The 18,086-nt window shown below is 38.8% G+C and overlaps 1 protein-coding gene and 1 long non-coding RNA gene across 5 annotated transcripts; one reads left to right on the top strand and one right to left on the bottom strand.

Annotated features, from left to right (window-relative positions):
• Positions 1-346: 346 nt before the first annotated feature.
• On the bottom strand, positions 347-16,018 carry nkpd1 (NTPase, KAP family P-loop domain containing 1). Of its 4 annotated transcripts, none has more exons than XM_047362661.1 (7): positions 15,951-16,018; positions 10,378-10,436; positions 6,560-6,595; positions 4,730-4,846; positions 3,075-3,403; positions 1,077-2,525; positions 347-698 (listed from the first exon to the last, which is right to left on the bottom strand). In XM_047362661.1, the coding sequence occupies exons 2-7, from the start codon at positions 10,409-10,411 to the stop codon at positions 423-425; spliced, it is 2,241 nt and encodes a 746-aa protein (XP_047218617.1). In that variant the 5' UTR covers positions 10,412-10,436; positions 15,951-16,018; the 3' UTR covers positions 347-422. The 4 variants fall into 4 exon arrangements, with proteins under 4 accessions (XP_047218617.1, XP_047218619.1, XP_047218618.1 ...); XM_047362663.1 differs by lacking the exons at positions 10,378-10,436; positions 15,951-16,018 and adding exons at positions 7,366-7,449; positions 7,530-10,327; XM_047362662.1 differs by lacking the exon at positions 10,378-10,436 and having other exon boundaries at positions 15,951-15,995.
• Positions 16,019-16,723: 705 nt separating this feature from the next.
• Positions 16,724-17,601, top strand: LOC124866816. The gene is made up of 3 exons (XR_007037925.1): positions 16,724-16,823; positions 17,172-17,280; positions 17,351-17,601. It is a non-coding gene; the product is annotated as an uncharacterized LOC124866816 (long non-coding RNA).
• Positions 17,602-18,086: the final 485 nt, after the last annotated feature.

Here is an 18,086-nt window from a genome sequence, read left to right as displayed (position 1 = left end):
ATGAATGTTACATTTTCATCATTACATTATGGAAAATAATGAACTTTATCACAATATGCTAATATTTTGAGAAGGACCTGTAGTTGTACATTAAAATAATGCAGGAAAAGTTGCCACATACACAAGTAAATTTGACCACAATGTCTTGTGGATAATTAACATAATCCCCGTAAAATGAAATTTTAAGTAATGCTGTTAGAAGAGTTTATGTATAATTGCCTGATACTCGTACATAAATATTTCTTTCCTAATAAATGTCTCTTCACATAAAACCTCTTTAGTTAATCTCAAAAGGTGACGATTTCAGTCATAAATAAACCACAATAATTACTCTTGAACAGTGGAACAACTTTGGACCTCAGTATTATTTAATGCACTCAGTATATTTAGTTAAGGCAGAGGTATGTGACAAGCTGCAGCTCTTAACACAGACTGGGAGTGGATGAGTAATTATGGGGGGTGTGATGGAAGAACTTTGACAGCGGGTTCCTAGACGAAAACGGCGGCATGTTCTCGTACCGTGGCCGGTGAGGTGAGACGAAACTCAAGAAGTGCAGTTTGAAAGTTGCCCATTCACCAAATGTCATTCCCAGTAGGGTTTTAAGATCGTCTACATCACCAAACACCAGAGCAGAGCCATTGAGATTATTTTCTTTCACAGTTTCAATGTACTTTCCCTCTAACTTCATCCTTTTCATCTGAAAAAGAGAACATAAAACATGCGGAGGGTAACTCAGGTCACTGAGTGAGCTTGAGACTGAGAAGTGTCATCAGAAAATCTTTCATTAGCACTGAGGGTACTCAAAAATGCATGAAAGAAGGTAAACATCTGCTACCCCTGCAAAAACATCAAATGATGCAAAATATGAAACAGGCTCTCATTTTGACAACCTGTCAATGCGGTTTTAAATCCCAAAGTTTCATAACATGAAAGCTTCAAAGAAAGCTCCTAAACAAAAATATGCAATGAAATGAAAGTGAAAATGTAAAGTAAGTAGATAACCAACATACTCTATAATTCAGCATAAGTTGTACAGATAACATCTTTAAGATGATAACTTCAAAGTAGATCTCACCTCTTTACATATATCATCTGTGGTCATTTTCATAAGAATTGTGATTGGAAGTGGAGCTATGTTCCTCATCCAACCAGAATCTTCCAGACGGGATGTCCCTCTGATAAGAGCCAACTCCCTCCTGATTGACTGATCCAGATTCACCATTGTCACTTGAAAGATCTCCAGGTTCTTTAAGGTGAACTCAAACTCATCATCTTTGAGCAATGCTTCGAACACTTCAGGATCTACGTCCTGCTCAAGGAGGTCCTCGATTTGTGCCCGCATCAAATATAGCTCCTCCCTGGACTCGCTGAAGACCTCCCATAGGGTCTTTGAATTGTCAGCGCTCATGTTCCGTTGATCAATAGCTGCTCTCTGCTTTTCATCCTCCACACACTGGAGGATCCAGCTGAATCGGCAGGGCCACTGGTTGGCTAGGACCACCCATGCTGCAGTGTGCTCTGGATCAGGAAACTCTGTCTTCAAGAACTTCATGATTATCAAAGTTACCCAGACAGAGTTGATCATCCTCTTCATTGAGATGGCGTCATCTAACATGTACTTGTTTAGCTTTTTTTCACCGTTGCTCAGGATTCTCTGAATCATTTTCTCCAACTCATCTTCCTTCACATCTAAGGTCTCTGTATTCATGTTGATCAGTGGATTTGACTCCTTTGATTGCTCGATCTCCACCACAGACAGATCTATTGAAGATGTCTTTCTCCTGCGTGTATCCCTCCTCAAGAGGGAATCTTCACAGACTCCTGAACTGTTGATAAGACTGTGAAATAAGCTGCGCTTTAGATTTTTGCACATTGGTGGGACGGTGAAGGCCAGAGTGACTATGCGGTTCAACAGTGCGTGAGCTCTGTCCTCTTTACAGAAGCAGCTTTCAGCAAATTTCACTTTTTCTAACAGAACATTTGGATTTACAGCCAGGATGGAAAGAACTGGGCTTTCCTGATCTGAAAGTAAAATATTCATAGCTTCCAGGACTGCGACGATTTTCTTGGGGGAGCAACGGTCTAGATTTGTGATTTTCAACATGATGCGAATCCTCCTTCTTTCAAATACCTCCATAAACTTGATGAATTGAGTCAGAAACCAAATTTCCTTCCTGACTTCGTTCATGAATCCCAGTTGGCTGCTGATCCGATCGTTGTCCATTCCCCTCTTAATGTTCAAATCCTGAGTGAAGATGAGGTTCTTGGCCATCTGAAAGGCAAACCTCAGTACACTCACTCCTGGGACTCCTAATGAAGCAATGAAGAAGCCCTCCAAGACACCCACCCCACTAATCGCTTCAGTCTCTTGCTCCTCTGGTTTTACTTCAGCTTTAGGAAGATCCCAAACAATGAGGACAATTAGGAGGAGCACTGGGACAACAAGGATGGTCAGGATGAAAAGCCACAGAGGGCAGCAGCAAACCTTCTTGGTAATCCAGTTATTGGGGCCATCTTTCACCACCTTAAGTTTAAAAAAGAAATCCAAGGAGAAAAAAAGTTACAAACCACTTTTATGTTTTAGGGACATGTGTCCAGATAAGAAAATGTTGGTTTTCTATCAGTTTGTTGCTCACTTTTTGTTCCGACAAACATTAAACAGCTAGAAGACAGTTTACTATTATAAGTGTATTGTTTTTGCAAAAATGATCTCATAATGGAGACCACATGGAGGTTTGAACCCCATTTTCACCCTCAGATAATAGGTTAACTTTGCTGTACCCATGTAGGACAGAACATTTTGGTAAATGCTTGATGAGGAGAAGACTGATCAAATAAAGGCCAAAATGTTTTAAGAAAAACCATATGGGGAGTATGTTAATGTAAGTGAATAAGTTAAAGACACCAACTGGCTTGCCAGTAAAATATTTAATGTGTGTTCGAGAATAACTCCTTTTACTGATGACTTTTCTGCTTATCTTACACCTACAAAAAAAAAAAAACCCACGCAAAAAAAAGAATAACCACTAAAAGTGTTTTTAAAGTAGAGAAACACCAAAGAGAACTCACAAACCTTTTCCTTTATTTCGTCGTTTTCGTCATATTGAGCAATATGGTAGAGAGCAAGGTGCAGTTTCCCAAAATTCATCCGCATGGCATGAAACAGCCGTATGGCTATTCCAGCCCACAGCAGGTCACTGCCGGCAAAATGCCAAGCACTGAAATTCACATAAATGAACCTGACGTTATGGTGATTCTGGTTCTCCGTAGTCCAGACTGGTGTGTAGAAGAGCAGCCTCCCAATGAGAGCCAGGAGGCCTGTGAATGAATGCTTGGTAGCACGAGGTTTTTGTCTTTTGTGGCATTTCTGCTCAATCCTTAAAGACTCCCGATTTGTGTACACTGAAAGACAACAATTTTAATATTTACACTGTGGACGTTGGTAGTTTAGATCCATATGACTGTATTATAAAATATGACTGAACAATATCGTCATAATTGTTTTAGCATTGGTCAATAAAGGCATTTAATTTAAATAACGAGTAAGGTGAAGACTTATAGATGAGGCAGAATGTGTGTTTTAATTTAAGATTGCATATGCCAGAGAATGATCCACTCTTGGTAAAGCAGAATAAAGTGTACAGTTTTATATAAAAATATCAAAAAGATCTGTTTGAATACATGTTTTCAACGTATTATTACACCAGTAACTCATCCCAGCAAGTAACATAGTCAATTGAAATGATGCAATATTGTGCATCCATACTCTAAAATCAAGGCATCAATGTAATTCTCTGTGTGGTATTTTAAATTTTATAGATTTTAATTATTTGGCTTCCAGCAACAAATGAAATACCCTCCAGCAAAGAACTAAATCCAATAGCTCCTCCAGGGGAAACAGTCACCCTTCAGAAACATTGCCACGTGAGAAGGCAAAATAAAGAAATGGATGTAGGGTTCTAGAGTAGTCGTGTTTGTCATCTGTCTTGCAACATCTCAGCAACTCATTCTGTGAGTTTTATTATCTGAGCTTCAAGCTTTATCTGAAATGTGCAATAAATCTGCCAAGGTTGAAAAAAGAAAAGAATAATTCCTGTTGCAGCAGAACCTTCAGGGTACAGCAGCACTACTTTTCTTTCCCATGAAGGCCTGTCACCGCTCGTTCGCCTTCGCCTCTCAGCCTGGTTGACGTCACTTGTCTTTGTGTTGTATTTTCACGTTTTTTGTCATCACATATTTTTTGAACAGGGTGAATTCATTTGTGTAGGATTTGTTGCGTTTTTGATGTACTTTGCACGTTCTTAAATCTCTCCAGAAGTTTGTTCCCCGTGCACTTTGAAAAAAAGCCTCTGTAACGTAAGGATGACAAGCTGTATGAATAAAAGGCAAGAAGGGAATTATTTCAATGTAAACCCCTTTTTAAATGCAGCCAATTAGTTTTAAAGAAGATATTAAAGCCTCTGGGTTTGACTACGTATGTTTTGTGTCACCACTATATAATCGTGAACGGGTGCAATTTGCACAGTCAGAGCATCACAGTTTCACACGTTCCCGTCATGTTCACAGCCAACACTATGACGGTGTTATAAACACTGTGAACATGCAAATCATCTGTGGTAGAAAGTAGTCATCAGCGTTGCGTAGGGCCGACCCATAGACTGAAAGGTTTCACAGGTTTAAGTGGTTGTTTCAGAAACAAGTACTGCAAGTACTTTTCACACCATTTACCTTCCATTTGACCGAGAATCACATCTAGTCGGTCCTGACAAGAAGAGTAGAGACCCACTGTCGTCGGTGATGAAACCTTTGTCAGTGCCTTGGACAAAGCGTATGCATAGATGTTATCTAAAAACAGATTTAGGAGAACAGTTAACATTGCTAACTCTTCATAATGGAGGTACAATGGAGGTGTTCATGCTAAAAATACTGTAGTTATTCAGACTTTGACTGTATGTCTGGAGTTATTTTTCTAAGCTCTGATAAATGGTTCTGATTCAGTCCCTATATATAAAAATTTAAATAAAGGTTTTGGAGTGGCCTAAAATATACCTTAAATATGCCATCCATTCTAAAAAAAAAAAAAAAATCCAATGAAAAGAATAACTTTTCATTATTTTGTTTTGAAATAAAAAATACAAATCATATCTTAGAGCGTTCTTATATTACATATTTTTCCTACTCTAATTGCTGGTGCTTTGGTCCAAAGACTCCTTATATCGGAAATATCCTACAAAGTCTGAACTGAGAGCACAAACAGAAACTTGGAATGAACTACAAACTGTTTCCTTTTTCAGAAGAAATTTAATCATTCTAAATGTAATAGGAAAACTCCCCTTTTAACAGGAAGAAACCTCCAGCAGAACCAGAACAAGGCTCAGTGTGAGCGGCCATCTGCCACGACTGACTGGGGGTTTGAGAGAACAGAGCAAAGACACAAAGAGAACAAAGAAGCAATGATCCAGGAGTACTTTCTATGCGAAAGAAAGTAAAATCTTAATGGTAGTAGCTCCTTTAGTGGCTTCATCTCAGAGAGAAACACAGCTAAGCTGATGAACTCTGAGCCAGTTTTCAAGTCTTGTGGCCAAGAAATCTTAAATGTTTTTTGTTCAACCGTCAGTCAGTCATTTTCGACCGCTTCTTCCATAGTGGGTCGCGGGAAACTGGTGCCTATCTCCAGCAGTCTATGGGCGAGAGTTTTCCTTTAAAATGTTACAAAAAATGAAATATGTCACATTCTGTGCCATCACAATATTAGTAGAAGTAATCATATGTAGAGGATATTAGCAGTATATTTAACCAAAATTCCTTAAGAACACTGACATGTCAGACATTGCAAAAATTCTGTATGTATGCAAAAATTTGAATGTATTCCCATGTTTCTCAGATTTGAATGATTTATCTTCAGCAAACATACACAGCATTGATTATTTATCCTGTAGCACATACATTTTTATCAAACACAAATATGTTAAAAAAGCACGTGGACTGTTAAATGTTGGATTTTATGAACGATATTAATTGGTAATTGCCTTTACTTCTGCTTCATTGGGTTTATATGTACAATGTTTAAAAAGAGCTTGGTGGAAACAACTGCCGCAGCCTTGCACCATTTTTACACAATAGTGTCATGAATTGCAGGAGCTGCTGAAGCACTACAAGAGAGACACAATCTATTATGTCCTGTCTTATCTATCATTGGGTTAGCTCAGTTGTGATGCTCTTGTGTTGAAATTTTCAGAAAGACAAGACCTGTGCAGTACCAGCCCCAGACAAAGTACTCAAACTCCTTCTTGTGTTTTTTTCAGCTTCTTTTTTTAACCAGACTCTCACACACCTTTTGGCTGCTGTTCATTAATTTAGCCCAGACTCTTCCCACCGAACAGGATAAAAATCAGAGGCTGAACTCACACAGAGCCACCACTGAGTCAGATAATAATGTTTGGGATGTATGTTAGGGAGAACTCATTTTCGCCTAAAAACAGAGTGAAAATAGAGCCCTTCTGAGGGGAAGGAAAGTACTCTTCTACGTATGCATGCAAGTCTTGTGGAACAACTCACCAGTTGTCATGATGACTGTGGGGTGAAAAACAAGATCTGTGGAAAACAAGAAACAACGAGGCTCTTAGCTCGGGACATTTTGGAGGAGATATTTCTGTAGCTGTGTAATCTGTTTAGTGCCAGCTTTCTCCTCACTTCTCTCCTCTCACATCTTTTCCTCTCATCAAAGCTTTGAAGGATCAATACATATCATATAAACTATTGATCACTCATAAAGGTTTCATGCTGGATTGATTCTATGAAAGGTATTAATTGTTTATAAGGTATTTGCTGCCGCCTTATTGGGTTTATATGTCCAATGTTTATAACCAGTTTTTTGTGCCTTTAATTCTGAGCAAAAACTGTTTTTTTGTTTGCATGTCTGCTTCTTATATGCTCTCAACAATTATTTCAAAGCTTTTCAACATTTATGGCCTTAGAACACAGGATCTATTAGCATTTACAGCAATTTTAATGGAACTGTTTGCATTAGTAAAGCAGTATTACATTTCAATGGGCTCTGTTTTCTGATGTAAGGGAACCAAATAAATGTTAATATTTTCCTTTCAAATCTGTAAACTAATTACCTGGCATTATTTCAAATTAAATTACTGATGTTCAGTTCTGAAAATGTACTACTATCATCTGTGTTCCTGATTCTATACAGGGCTAATAACACTGAAGGAGTGTACATTTTTACTGATCACGCTCTGCAATGGCTTGCAATGGAGACTTAAAAAGAAAGCAAAATACATCAATCCATGGAAATAACCACCATCCTGTATCTGCTGTTAGGACTTGCAAATACATGATGAGAATTGCTGTACCATTTCTTCCATCTTCGCCTGTATTTCTGATTCGTCCTGGTAGAACAGCTTCGATCAGGTCCTGTTAAAGGATCCTGACTGGGTCTGGCTGGGTCAAATCAGACAGTGAATTATCTCCTGTTACTTTAATTAGGTGTTTACTTGTGATTTATCATCATCATCACCCATTCTGATGTTCCTTGACAGGTTGGTCTGAAATGCTGTTGCTGTTGGGTGCTTTTGTTGATGCAGTTTTAGTTGTCTCGGTGTGTTGCGGAGCATCTATCCCCCAAACGCAGCGAAAGAGACAATCTATTCACAATGGGATTCATTATGGGCGTTCGTATGCAGACATATTTCATTTCCATTTAGGATTTTATTTTGGCTAAAGATGTTTTTTTTTTTTTTTAAATCCGAGTTTAATAAAACATTACAACCTACTGACATACCTCAATGTCTGGCTTGTTTAACAAATATTGTATTTTTGACATTTTCTCTACAACCTTTCATTTAAGTTTTAGTAGTCAAGGCAATAAATGTTTCTGGAGAATGGCAGTCGTTGCCAGTTGCCAGACGTTTTTATGAGCTCCTCCACTCTAATACTCACATTCCCGTCCTCTCTTTGTAGTCTGACGTTTTTGGAAACGTTTTTGGCCTTGCACTGTGAATTAATACCCAGTGTGTTCAGCAAAACACATGAAAACATACAGTTGTTTGTGTAGTCAGATAGTTTTACAGAAAAACAATCTTGGGTTTAGCTCAGACCAGATTTATAGAAAAAAAACCAGTTTCACATTTGTAAAGTTTTCTAACTGAAACACGCAGCCCAGCACTGACAATGTTAAACAAGATTAATTTAATTTAGAATTAAAAAGAATTTAGTACATGCCAAAATGAATATTAGAATATTTTTTTTCTCTCCTAAAAGAATATATTTTCTTATTTGCTGTCTGTTACGGATCTTAAATGCAGTCTGGATCAAAATCTTAAAACGGGCGAAGAAATTAATATTATACATTAATATATACATTTTGTGCTGGCTGATCACACCTAGTTAGTTTGTATAACCCTTAAAAATGCAATGGGGGGAGCCGGAGCAAGAGTTAAAACTAATACAGTAGGCAAATTAATAAAAACTGCATTCAAACTCAAATGTTTTAGATACATAAGCCTCTTTGTTAAAAAAACAAAAAACAAAAAACTTCCTAGTTTATCCTAGCTTGTTTGGGCACCTAATGAAGCTGTTGTAGAACTGGGGTAATGTGTTCTCTTGATGGAGTACAAGTTATGACCCAAGCTATGGAGTTTATGGAGGGACTTATTGGGGAGACCAAAAAGAAGAGATTTGCAATAGTCGATCCTGGAAGTGATAAGGCTATGGACAAGGATGGCAGCAGCATGGGGAGTAAGGAAGGGACGAAGTCGGGTAGTGTTACGTAATTGAAAGTGTGCAGACCGGGTGATATAATTTATATGAGACTGAAATGAGAGAGTAGTATCAAGTATGACATCCAGAGTCTTTACCTGTGGGGAAGGATGAACGGGGGGAACGATTTCAACTATTTGTCTACTTTCTTTGTTTGTCTTCTGCTCCTGCTCCTGTTTCTTTTTTTTTTTCTTTGCATTTTAAAGCATGATCATAACAAGGTTCTAAATTGTGAAAAGAAGATATTTTTTCGCAGCCTTAGGAGTTTGATCAGGAGTGTACATTGCATTTTTACACATTTAATCTTAAATACCTTTTTATCTAATGTATTCTATTTATTTTTGAGCTATTTTAGTCTCTAGTCTGCCTGCATCTGGGTCCAACAAAACTCTAAACATGACACTGTCGCTTTACCCCAAGTACAGATCTGATTGGTTGTTAAGTTCCTTGTTATAACTCCTCTCCCAGAAGTATTGCTGCTGGTAGAGGAGCTGAGTCCAGTATTACTCTGTAAAAATGGACCTCTGGACCCAAGAAGTCCTGCCTGACCAGGTCTGAGGAGGCTTGATCCTTAAGGTTATGTTGTGATCATTCTTATTTAGACTTTTTTGCATTATACTGAAGCTGTGCAAGATACCACATTTTCCATCCTTCTTGGATGTATGTTCAGCATCACTGAGCAACTTCCTTTAGGAATATTTTCTTTCGTGTCCAACCCGGTTTCAGTCTAAAGTGAGGAACCACCAAGACATCCAAAAGACCTGGACCAGACGTAACAGCCTGTCTGTCTGAATGACCCTCTGGCTGAAACAACAGCTGGCCCTGCAGTTCTTTCTTTAGAAGTAGTTCTGGTGCTCAAAAGTGATGAATCCAGGCGATTCCAAGACTCTAAAATCATCCTCCCTTTTTTCTCCCACTTAGAATAAATAAAGATTAGACTCAAAATAAAGTCGCAGGTTCCTTAGACTTTGGAGATAAAAACTTTTGATAAAATACCCCCATTTAGAAGTTTGTAGAGTAGAATTAGCATTACTAGCTTTGTTCTTTGATTTGTTTTTTGTGTTTCTTTTTACTTACTTACTATTCATGAATCCTTGATTACCAGTTCCCCTTGAATTTCTTTAAAATCTTTAATTCAGTCTTCATTTTCATATTGATCCTAAACAAATCCCAATCCTGTGAAATGCACAGAAGTGTTCTCGCTCCTTTGCATAAGTGGAATATATCACTTAGGGAAATAATTCATCTTTCAGGTTAATTTTTGATAGGTTATAGGGATGTTTAAGTTTTTTTTTTTTTTTTTAGGCTTATTGGTTGATGAACCTCAATAAATTTTAATATAGCTGAATTATGCTGCAACAGTTTCGCATAAGTTAAAGCTGTTTTTCTTGAATTTGCAATTACGTCAACAGTCTGTTAATGATTACTATTTGCTTCACCTTCCTCTCTTACGAACATATTTTCTAAACTTGTATGAACTTGCCTGAAACATTCAAGTAGACTCCACACACTTACTTCAAATAAGACTTCAAATAAGACTTCAAATAAGACTTCAAATTTCTGTTAAAGTTTATGTTTAACTTTCATAGTTCAAGCTGCAGGCTTACCTGGATGATGGGGTTGATCTTTTCTGGAGGTCATCTCATATCGACAGTTTTTAAATACTCTGTGACAAAGAAAGCCAGCAGCAGCTGCAAGTTAAGGTAAAAGGTGTGGTGGTGTTCCTACAGATATCACAGCACCGATAGAAAGGAAAAAAAATGTTGCCTGATAACCACAGACTCCGTCTACAGGTCAACGCTTTTCAGGAAGTGAGGTCATAAACAAGATTGAATTACAGCATGTCTTACACACGTGGACAAAATTGTTGGAACCCCTCGGTTAATGAAAGTAAAAACCCACAATGGTCACAGACATAACTTGAATCTGACTAAGGTAATAATGAATAAAAATTCTATGAAAATGAACAAATGAAAGTCAGACATTGCTTTTCAAACATGCTTCAACAGAATTATTTAAAAAAATAAACTCATGAAACAGGCCTGGACAAAAATGATGGTACCCCTGAAAATAAAGTGACCAAAGGGACACGTTAAATCAAGGTGTGTCCATTAATTAGCATCACAGGTGTCTACATTCTTGTAATCAGTCAGTGGGCCTATTTATAGGGCTACAGGTAGTCACTGTGCTGTTTGGTGACATGGTTTGTACCACACTCAACATGGACCAGAGGAAGAGAAGGAAAGAGTTTTCTCATGAGATTAGAAAGATAATTATAGAGAAGCATGTTAAAGGTAAAGGTTATAAGACCATCTCCAAGCAGCTTCATGTTCCTGTGACTACAGTTGCACATATTATTCAGAAATTTAAGATCCATGGGACTGTAGCCAACCTCCCTGACGTGACCGCAGGAGGAAAATTTATGAAAAAACAAAGAGACGGATAATACGAACGGTAACAAAAGAGCCCAGAAAAACTTCTAAAGAGATTAAAGGTGAACTTCAAGCTCAAGGAACATCAGTGTCAGATCGCACCATCCAACGTTGTTTGAGGCAAAGTGAACTTAATGGGAGACGACCAAGGAGAACACTATTGTTGAAAACAAATCATAAAAAAGCCAGACTGGAATTTGCCAAACTACATGTTGACAAGCCACAAAGCTTCTAGGAAAATGTCCTATGGACAAATGAGACAAAAATTTTACTTTTTGGCAAGGCACATCAGCTCTATGTTCACAGATAGAAAAATGAAGCATATGAAGAAAACAACACCGTCCCTACTGTGAAACATGGATGAGGCTCTGTTATGTTCTGGGGCTGCTTTGCTGCATCTGGCACAGGGTGTCTTGAATCTGTGCAGGTATAATGAAATCTCAAGACTATCAAGGGATTCTAGAGAGAAATGTGCTGCCCAGTGTCAGAAAGCTTGGTCTCAGTCTCAGGTCATGGGTCTTGCAACAGGATAATGACCCAAAACACACAGCTAAAAACACCCAAGAATGGATAAGAGAAAAACATTGGACTATTCTGAAGTGGCCTTCTATGAGCCTTGACCTAAATCCTATTGAGCATCTTTGGAAGGAGCTGAAACAAGCCGTCTGGAAAAGGCACCCTTCAAACCTGAGACAACTGGAGCAGTTTGCTCATGAGGACTGGGCCAAAATACCTGCTGAGAGGTGCAGAAGTCTCATTGACAGTTATAGGAATCCTTTGATTGCCTCAAAAGGTTGTGCATCAAAATATTAAATTAAGGGTATCATAATTTGTGTCCAGGCCTGTTTCATGAGTTTGTTTTTTAAAATAATTCTGTTGAAGCATGTTTGAAAAGCAATGTCTGACTTTCATTTGTTCATTTTCATAGAATTTTTATTCATTATTACCTTTGTCAGATTCAAGTTATTTCTGTGACCATTGTGGGTTTTTACTTTCATTAACCGAGGGGTACCAACAGTTTTGTCCACGTGTGTACAACTGAAGCTGCACATCCCCTCATTTTTCCCCCAGGCCGTATTTCTGCTCCCAATCTCCTTTTCCACTCAAAGGATATGGGTGTGGGAGGGTGGGGACATGCCTGAAACCATCACAAACTCTTATTCTTCAAACAGCTTGTGGCAACAACTGTCCAGCATTTTCTGTCCGTGGATAAATGGGTCTGCATGATTCATAAACCACATTTTCTTACTTTGGGAGTCCCTCAGGTGGAGATTGACTAGATCGTTTTGCTTGGTGTAATTTGACATGTGAAACAGTTAACGTGCCAAAACAGCAGCACCAAAGCTTTTTTATTTTTATTTTTTTGCCTAAAGTAGAATTTGTTTTGACACATCTGGTTAGTCAAGCTTTAAAAAACAAGCCAAAGGCCTAATTTCCCTTGACATATTTATTTTCTTTTGCATTTATTTTTTTTTTTTCGTGAGTTTACTCATGCTGGGTTGTCACAGCACGGTCTGTCGCAGAAATATGTTTCACAGACTATGGAAATCATTTCAGAGTGGCTGCTTCGACTTTACAAAAAAGCAGTGACCTAAATGAAATGCAGGTCAAAAACGAGACAGCAGTGAATATTATGCTGCACAATTTCATTTCTTTGCAGAAAACATGAGCAGTTTAATGTGTTTTCTTGTTAATTTCATGTCCTAATATTCATGCTCAGAGCCCATTTAACAAAACATGTTGAAAGAGGGCAAAAGTGCAGTTCCAAATCCCACCAGAGACAAAACTGACTATGTATGTTTAACATGCAAAAAACAAATGATGAGCATCATACCTAGAATTAATTAAAGTGCAATGAAACCATTGGGTGTCTTTTCTGTTGATAACTTCACTTCCATAGCTCAAAGAGTGATAGACTTCATCTTTAGGCAAATTGGAAAAAAAGTTTTATTGATGTATTTGATTAATACTAACAATGCTTGGCCCGAGTGTGACTGATTACTTTTACTTACTGCAGGAACTTGATTGATCAACTACTTTAATTAACTCTATTGTCCTAGAAAGAGTAAGACTGTGTGTGATAGACACTTCTCCCTCATTGCTTGGCCAGAAGCCTTTTGCATACCGATAAAAAAGAAACGGGATATCAAAACCCAGTCTGCACGCCCTCACCACACCTTGCCCTCTAATCAAATAAACTTTGCTATTAAGGTTAATGAATTCCCTTGGATGACTAATCCGAGATAAACATTGAACAGAGATAAAGTGTAGCTAAGCACTGGGGCAAATTCAAGAGAATTACTCCTAAAGAAAGGGGAAATTAAACTAATGTAGTAATATGTCAGGTTCACAGAACAGGCAGCTGTTTTTCTGGAATGTGGGGGCTTGCTGGGGACCATTTGCATGAGCTGGGATTTGTAAACAAGAGCTTGTGGGAAACGTTTTCTTTTATATCCTATTCGTGTCCAATAGAGGGTGCTAAAGCATTGTACATGAATGCAGGATGGTGTCACATGTTGCTGCTCTTTTCAGTATGTTGGAGCAGGCCCGACACTAAAGGAGGAAATGGGGTGCGGCTGAAGGATTAGGATGTGCAGGTGATTTTCATTTAATGTACAGATTGAGCAGAAGCTTTAAACAACCTTTTGTTTCTTTATGTGTTCCTTTCAAACAGCCAGATTTTCATGTCATTTTTCAAGTGGTCTGGATGAAAGGTTTGTCTGGTTATTTTAAAGTTTTTCTAAGTTTTTCTTTTGTCTTTGGATTTTTTTTCTACAATTGATGGAAGTGGTTACATGGAAGACATAAAAGAAGTCTCAGGCCTGAAGAAACTGCCCTGAGCAGATGATCTGTATCTTAAAGTTATGCTATAAAGGAAGACCAAAGAGATGCATCATTCTTCAGCTAGTCATCCGCTGTGAGCCAAATTTTAATAAAGTAGCTATATGGGAATCACCTTGTTGGCACTAAAATTTCATTATGGCTGTCAAGTGGTGTTATCTTTGGTATTTTGCTTTTGATAAGTTAAAGAAATTGGAACGAATTGTGTTGCTGTGATGGAGTGTTGCTAATAAAGTGCCTAAATATCAAATTTAATACAAGGTCTTTGTTAAGCTGACTTGAGGGACCTCTTATGTCTGAATGAGGACATATAAATTAGGTGGCTTAACAAACAACAATAATACAAAAAATAAAGAAATAATGTTCCTTTAAAAATGGTCAGGTTGTGAACCAATAGGAACGTAAAAACAGCTAAATAGCCTGCAAATGAAAAAAAAAAAACCTTTTGAAAGTAAAAAAAAAAAAAGTGATCCAGACCATTTTAGATTGTGAGAAGGGCTGGCTTCTAGGATGTAAAATATCCATTTATCTATGATGAAGGAAAACCCAACTATTCTCTCCTCTGCAACACTCTTTAGCTCATTCTGGGGGATCCTACGGCACTCCAAGACAACAAAGGATCTACAGACCCCTCAACTAGTCTGGTTTAAGGATCTTATCCCTGGGACGTGCCTAGAAAAAGACCTCCAAAGGTAGACGCCCAGTAATCATTCTAATCAGATGCATAGATGACCTTAGTTGATTCTTTCAATGTGGACTAGCAGAGGCTTTGCTCTGAGATGATGGAACCTGTGGGAAGAAACTTTTGCCATCAGAAACTGAATTTGAATTTCTCAGACTGAATCTGTATTTGTGTAATTTGAAATTAAATGCATTGATTTGAAAACTGAATTTAATGGTTTGAAACTGAATTAATTTGCATTGAAAATGTATTTCGTTGTTTTGAAAATTCAGTTTTCCTACTTTCACTTTCAGTTCTAAAATTCAGTTTTTGTGTCACACATCCGGGTCCTTGAGGATAGCCTTAGATTAATCAAACACAGATTCATCGGTTTCCCTGTCCCAATACTCGCACTTCCACCCTTGTGTCCCTGAATTGTGCGTTCCCGTTGATGGGTTCGAGTGCGTAGTGTGTCCCAATTCTCCAGAGTGGTCCTTAGCCCCGCCCCATTTGTGCCCCACATCCGCCCTTCGGCGAAGCCCGCATCGAAGCGGACTTGGCCGAAGTATATTACCCACAATTCACTGCTGCAGATGACGTTCTGAGCAAAAACCAATCACAACCATCAACGTAACCAGCCATCCAATCAGAATAATAAGAACTGCGTAAACTTTAGACAGTAAGCCGACAAATATATTTTTTTACTGGTTTTCCAGGCTCAACATTGTAAGATACCACTGGGTTCAGAGTGAGTCTGGGCAGTCTGTAGCCCATAACACTGAAGTTACCTTTCAAACACACACAGGCGAGGCGAGAGTCTGGTGTATAAGCCTCCGTCGCTTCCTGCATTTTCTTCTCCTCAAAACAATTGCTTGTTGCAGTTTTAAATAGTTTTTTTAGCAGCAAGACTGTGGAAACAGCGCTGGTTCCCGCCCTTTTTGATGTTGCAGTTACGGTGCAGAGGTGCAAGTCGATGACGTAACCCCGACTGTCCCAATTCTCCAATTTTGCACGCTTGTAACCTGCGCACTTCAACCCTTACATGCACTTGTACAAAGTACACACTTCATAGAAGGGCGTAGGGTGTATTGTGGGAATTGGGACAGGTTAAACGTCCTTTACGGCATTTTGAGCTGGAGCAGTGCAGCATACATGCGCTTAGCGGACGTCAATCACCAAGTCAAATAAACGTCTATAAGAAGTCATGTAAACAAATGATGGTAAAACAGCAACATTTACAACATACCAGATCAGCATGGTGCGGCCGGTGTTATGTCGATCTGTGTTTCCACTGCCTTTACCTCAGCGTAATTTATGTTGCCTAGCAACAGTGATAGCGTGAAGCACGGAGCTGTGAAGCCGAACAAATGGAGCCCTAATGGCTTATTTTCTTGTTTTATAATCTTGTTCATTATTCAGCCATTTAAATTGTTAAAGTTTTGTGTTCATATATAAAAATAATAATAATAAAAAATCTATTTGTAAATCTATTTGTAAAAATGTAACAATTTAAACACTAACATATTAACTTTAGGAACAACGTTTAAATCAGTTTATTTGTAGAGCATAAAAATAAAAGAACCAAACATCAACATTAGATATCATTTGACTGAATTATATCTGTGTTTAACTTCCATCCATTGGGGAAACCCAGCAGGAGCTTGAAAACAACGTGCCGGGAGTCAGTTGTTCTCTCGGGGTTCATCGCACCTCAACCCCCCGGTCAGCTGTGCGCTGGCGAGGCGGCTGTGAGTCCGGTGTCAGGGCAGCAGAAGCGGACATCTACGAACACGTTGGAGCACGTGTGGAATTAGGCGAAATCTTGATAAACCGAGCAGATATTTCAGGTTTACACAGCTACATTCTAGTCTAAAAACAAGTTTATTTTGTTTCACAGAAAGCGCTATATATCCAACTTTGTTCACAGCTTTTCCCTCTCCTCCAGGCTTTGCTACTTCCGTTAGCACTATCTACTTTGACCCGCAATGAATCATAGGATAGGGTGGCCCACGAAGGATACACCGGACCCATCCTTCATATCTGGGGAAAAGAAGGACGCATTTGTCAGCCCTATTTGGAGGAGCCTGCGAAGCTGCAGACTTCATTGCCTCACAATGACGTAATCGGCCAATGCAGCCCCTCAATTTGGACGCAGCAATAGTGAATGACATCCATGAATCGATGAATCTGTGTTTGATTAATCTGTGGCTTCAAGTGTGACACAAAAAACTGAATTTTGGAACTGAAATTGAATTTTAGAACGGAAAGTAAAAGTAGTGAAACTGAATTTTCAATTCAACAAAATACATTTTCAGAGAAAATGAATTCAGTTTCAAACCATTAAATTCAGTTTCAATTAAGTGAAATTCATTTTCAAACCAATGCATTTAATTTCAAATTACACAAATACAGATTCAGTCTGAGAAATTCAAATTCAGTTTCTGATGGCACAAGTTTCTTCCCATAGGAACCCCTCACACTGTCTGGAATGCTATGGCCAATCATCGTACAGAGGAAGGTCATGTCTTGCATACCAGAATCTTGCGTTTTTGGTCATGATCAACCCCTCACCACAGGTGAGAGTTGGTAGGTAGACTGACTGGAAGTTTAAGAGCTTCTCTTACTGGCTTCATTCTCTCTTCTCAGTGACAGACCGGAGCAGTGCTTGGATTACAGGGGACCAGGGCTCTGTGGTAACCCCTAACAAGCTAGTGCAGATGTCGTTTAAAGGACAGGCTAACCTTAAGTCGAAAACAATGCAACCATCTCTGACTCTAGCCTTAACCTCACCACAGTTAGCCTTTGACTACAAGGACAACCACAATGACATATTGTCTCATTAGTTAAAGGATTAAATCTTTTATTGGGTCCAACTTGGTCCAGAAGAGGGAACAAAACTGTTGCCTTGTATTACCTCTCTTCTTTTACTCTTTTTCCATGCTTCTTAAAGGTTGACAAGCTTGAGTATTGACACACAGTCTCACACCAGTTGGCTGTGGGCCTGCTTGCCTGGGCTAATTGGCCTCAGGACCTCTTGTTGGTGTGAGCTATTGATCAGTCTCAGTGCAGATGCTGCTAAGTCACAGGCAGAGGACAGAGAAATGCCCCTTATTGTGAAAGTAAGCTCTGCAAAATCTGGGCATGATGTCTTAAGCCTTGCCGTTGCCTGTGCAGAGCTGCATGGCAAGCAGTGATGATAGGGTCCTCACCCCGAAGCACAGGGGTCCACATTCTTGCCACAAGCTGATTCAGACTCACTGATTGTCCTTTATTGTTACCACAGGGATGATGGCGCCAACAAATGGAGGTTTCTGAATCCTGTGACCTCCACAGATCTATTGACAGCATCTGCTTTAGCAATCCCACCTGAGACAAAGAGATG

The sequence above is a fragment of the Girardinichthys multiradiatus genome, chromosome 4, assembly GCF_021462225.1.
Source record: "Girardinichthys multiradiatus isolate DD_20200921_A chromosome 4, DD_fGirMul_XY1, whole genome shotgun sequence".
In the NCBI taxonomy this organism is placed as follows: Eukaryota; Metazoa; Chordata; class Actinopteri; order Cyprinodontiformes; family Goodeidae; genus Girardinichthys; species Girardinichthys multiradiatus.
The sequence above is the reverse complement of the archived record's forward strand: the minus strand, read 5'-3'. Positions and strand labels throughout refer to the sequence as shown.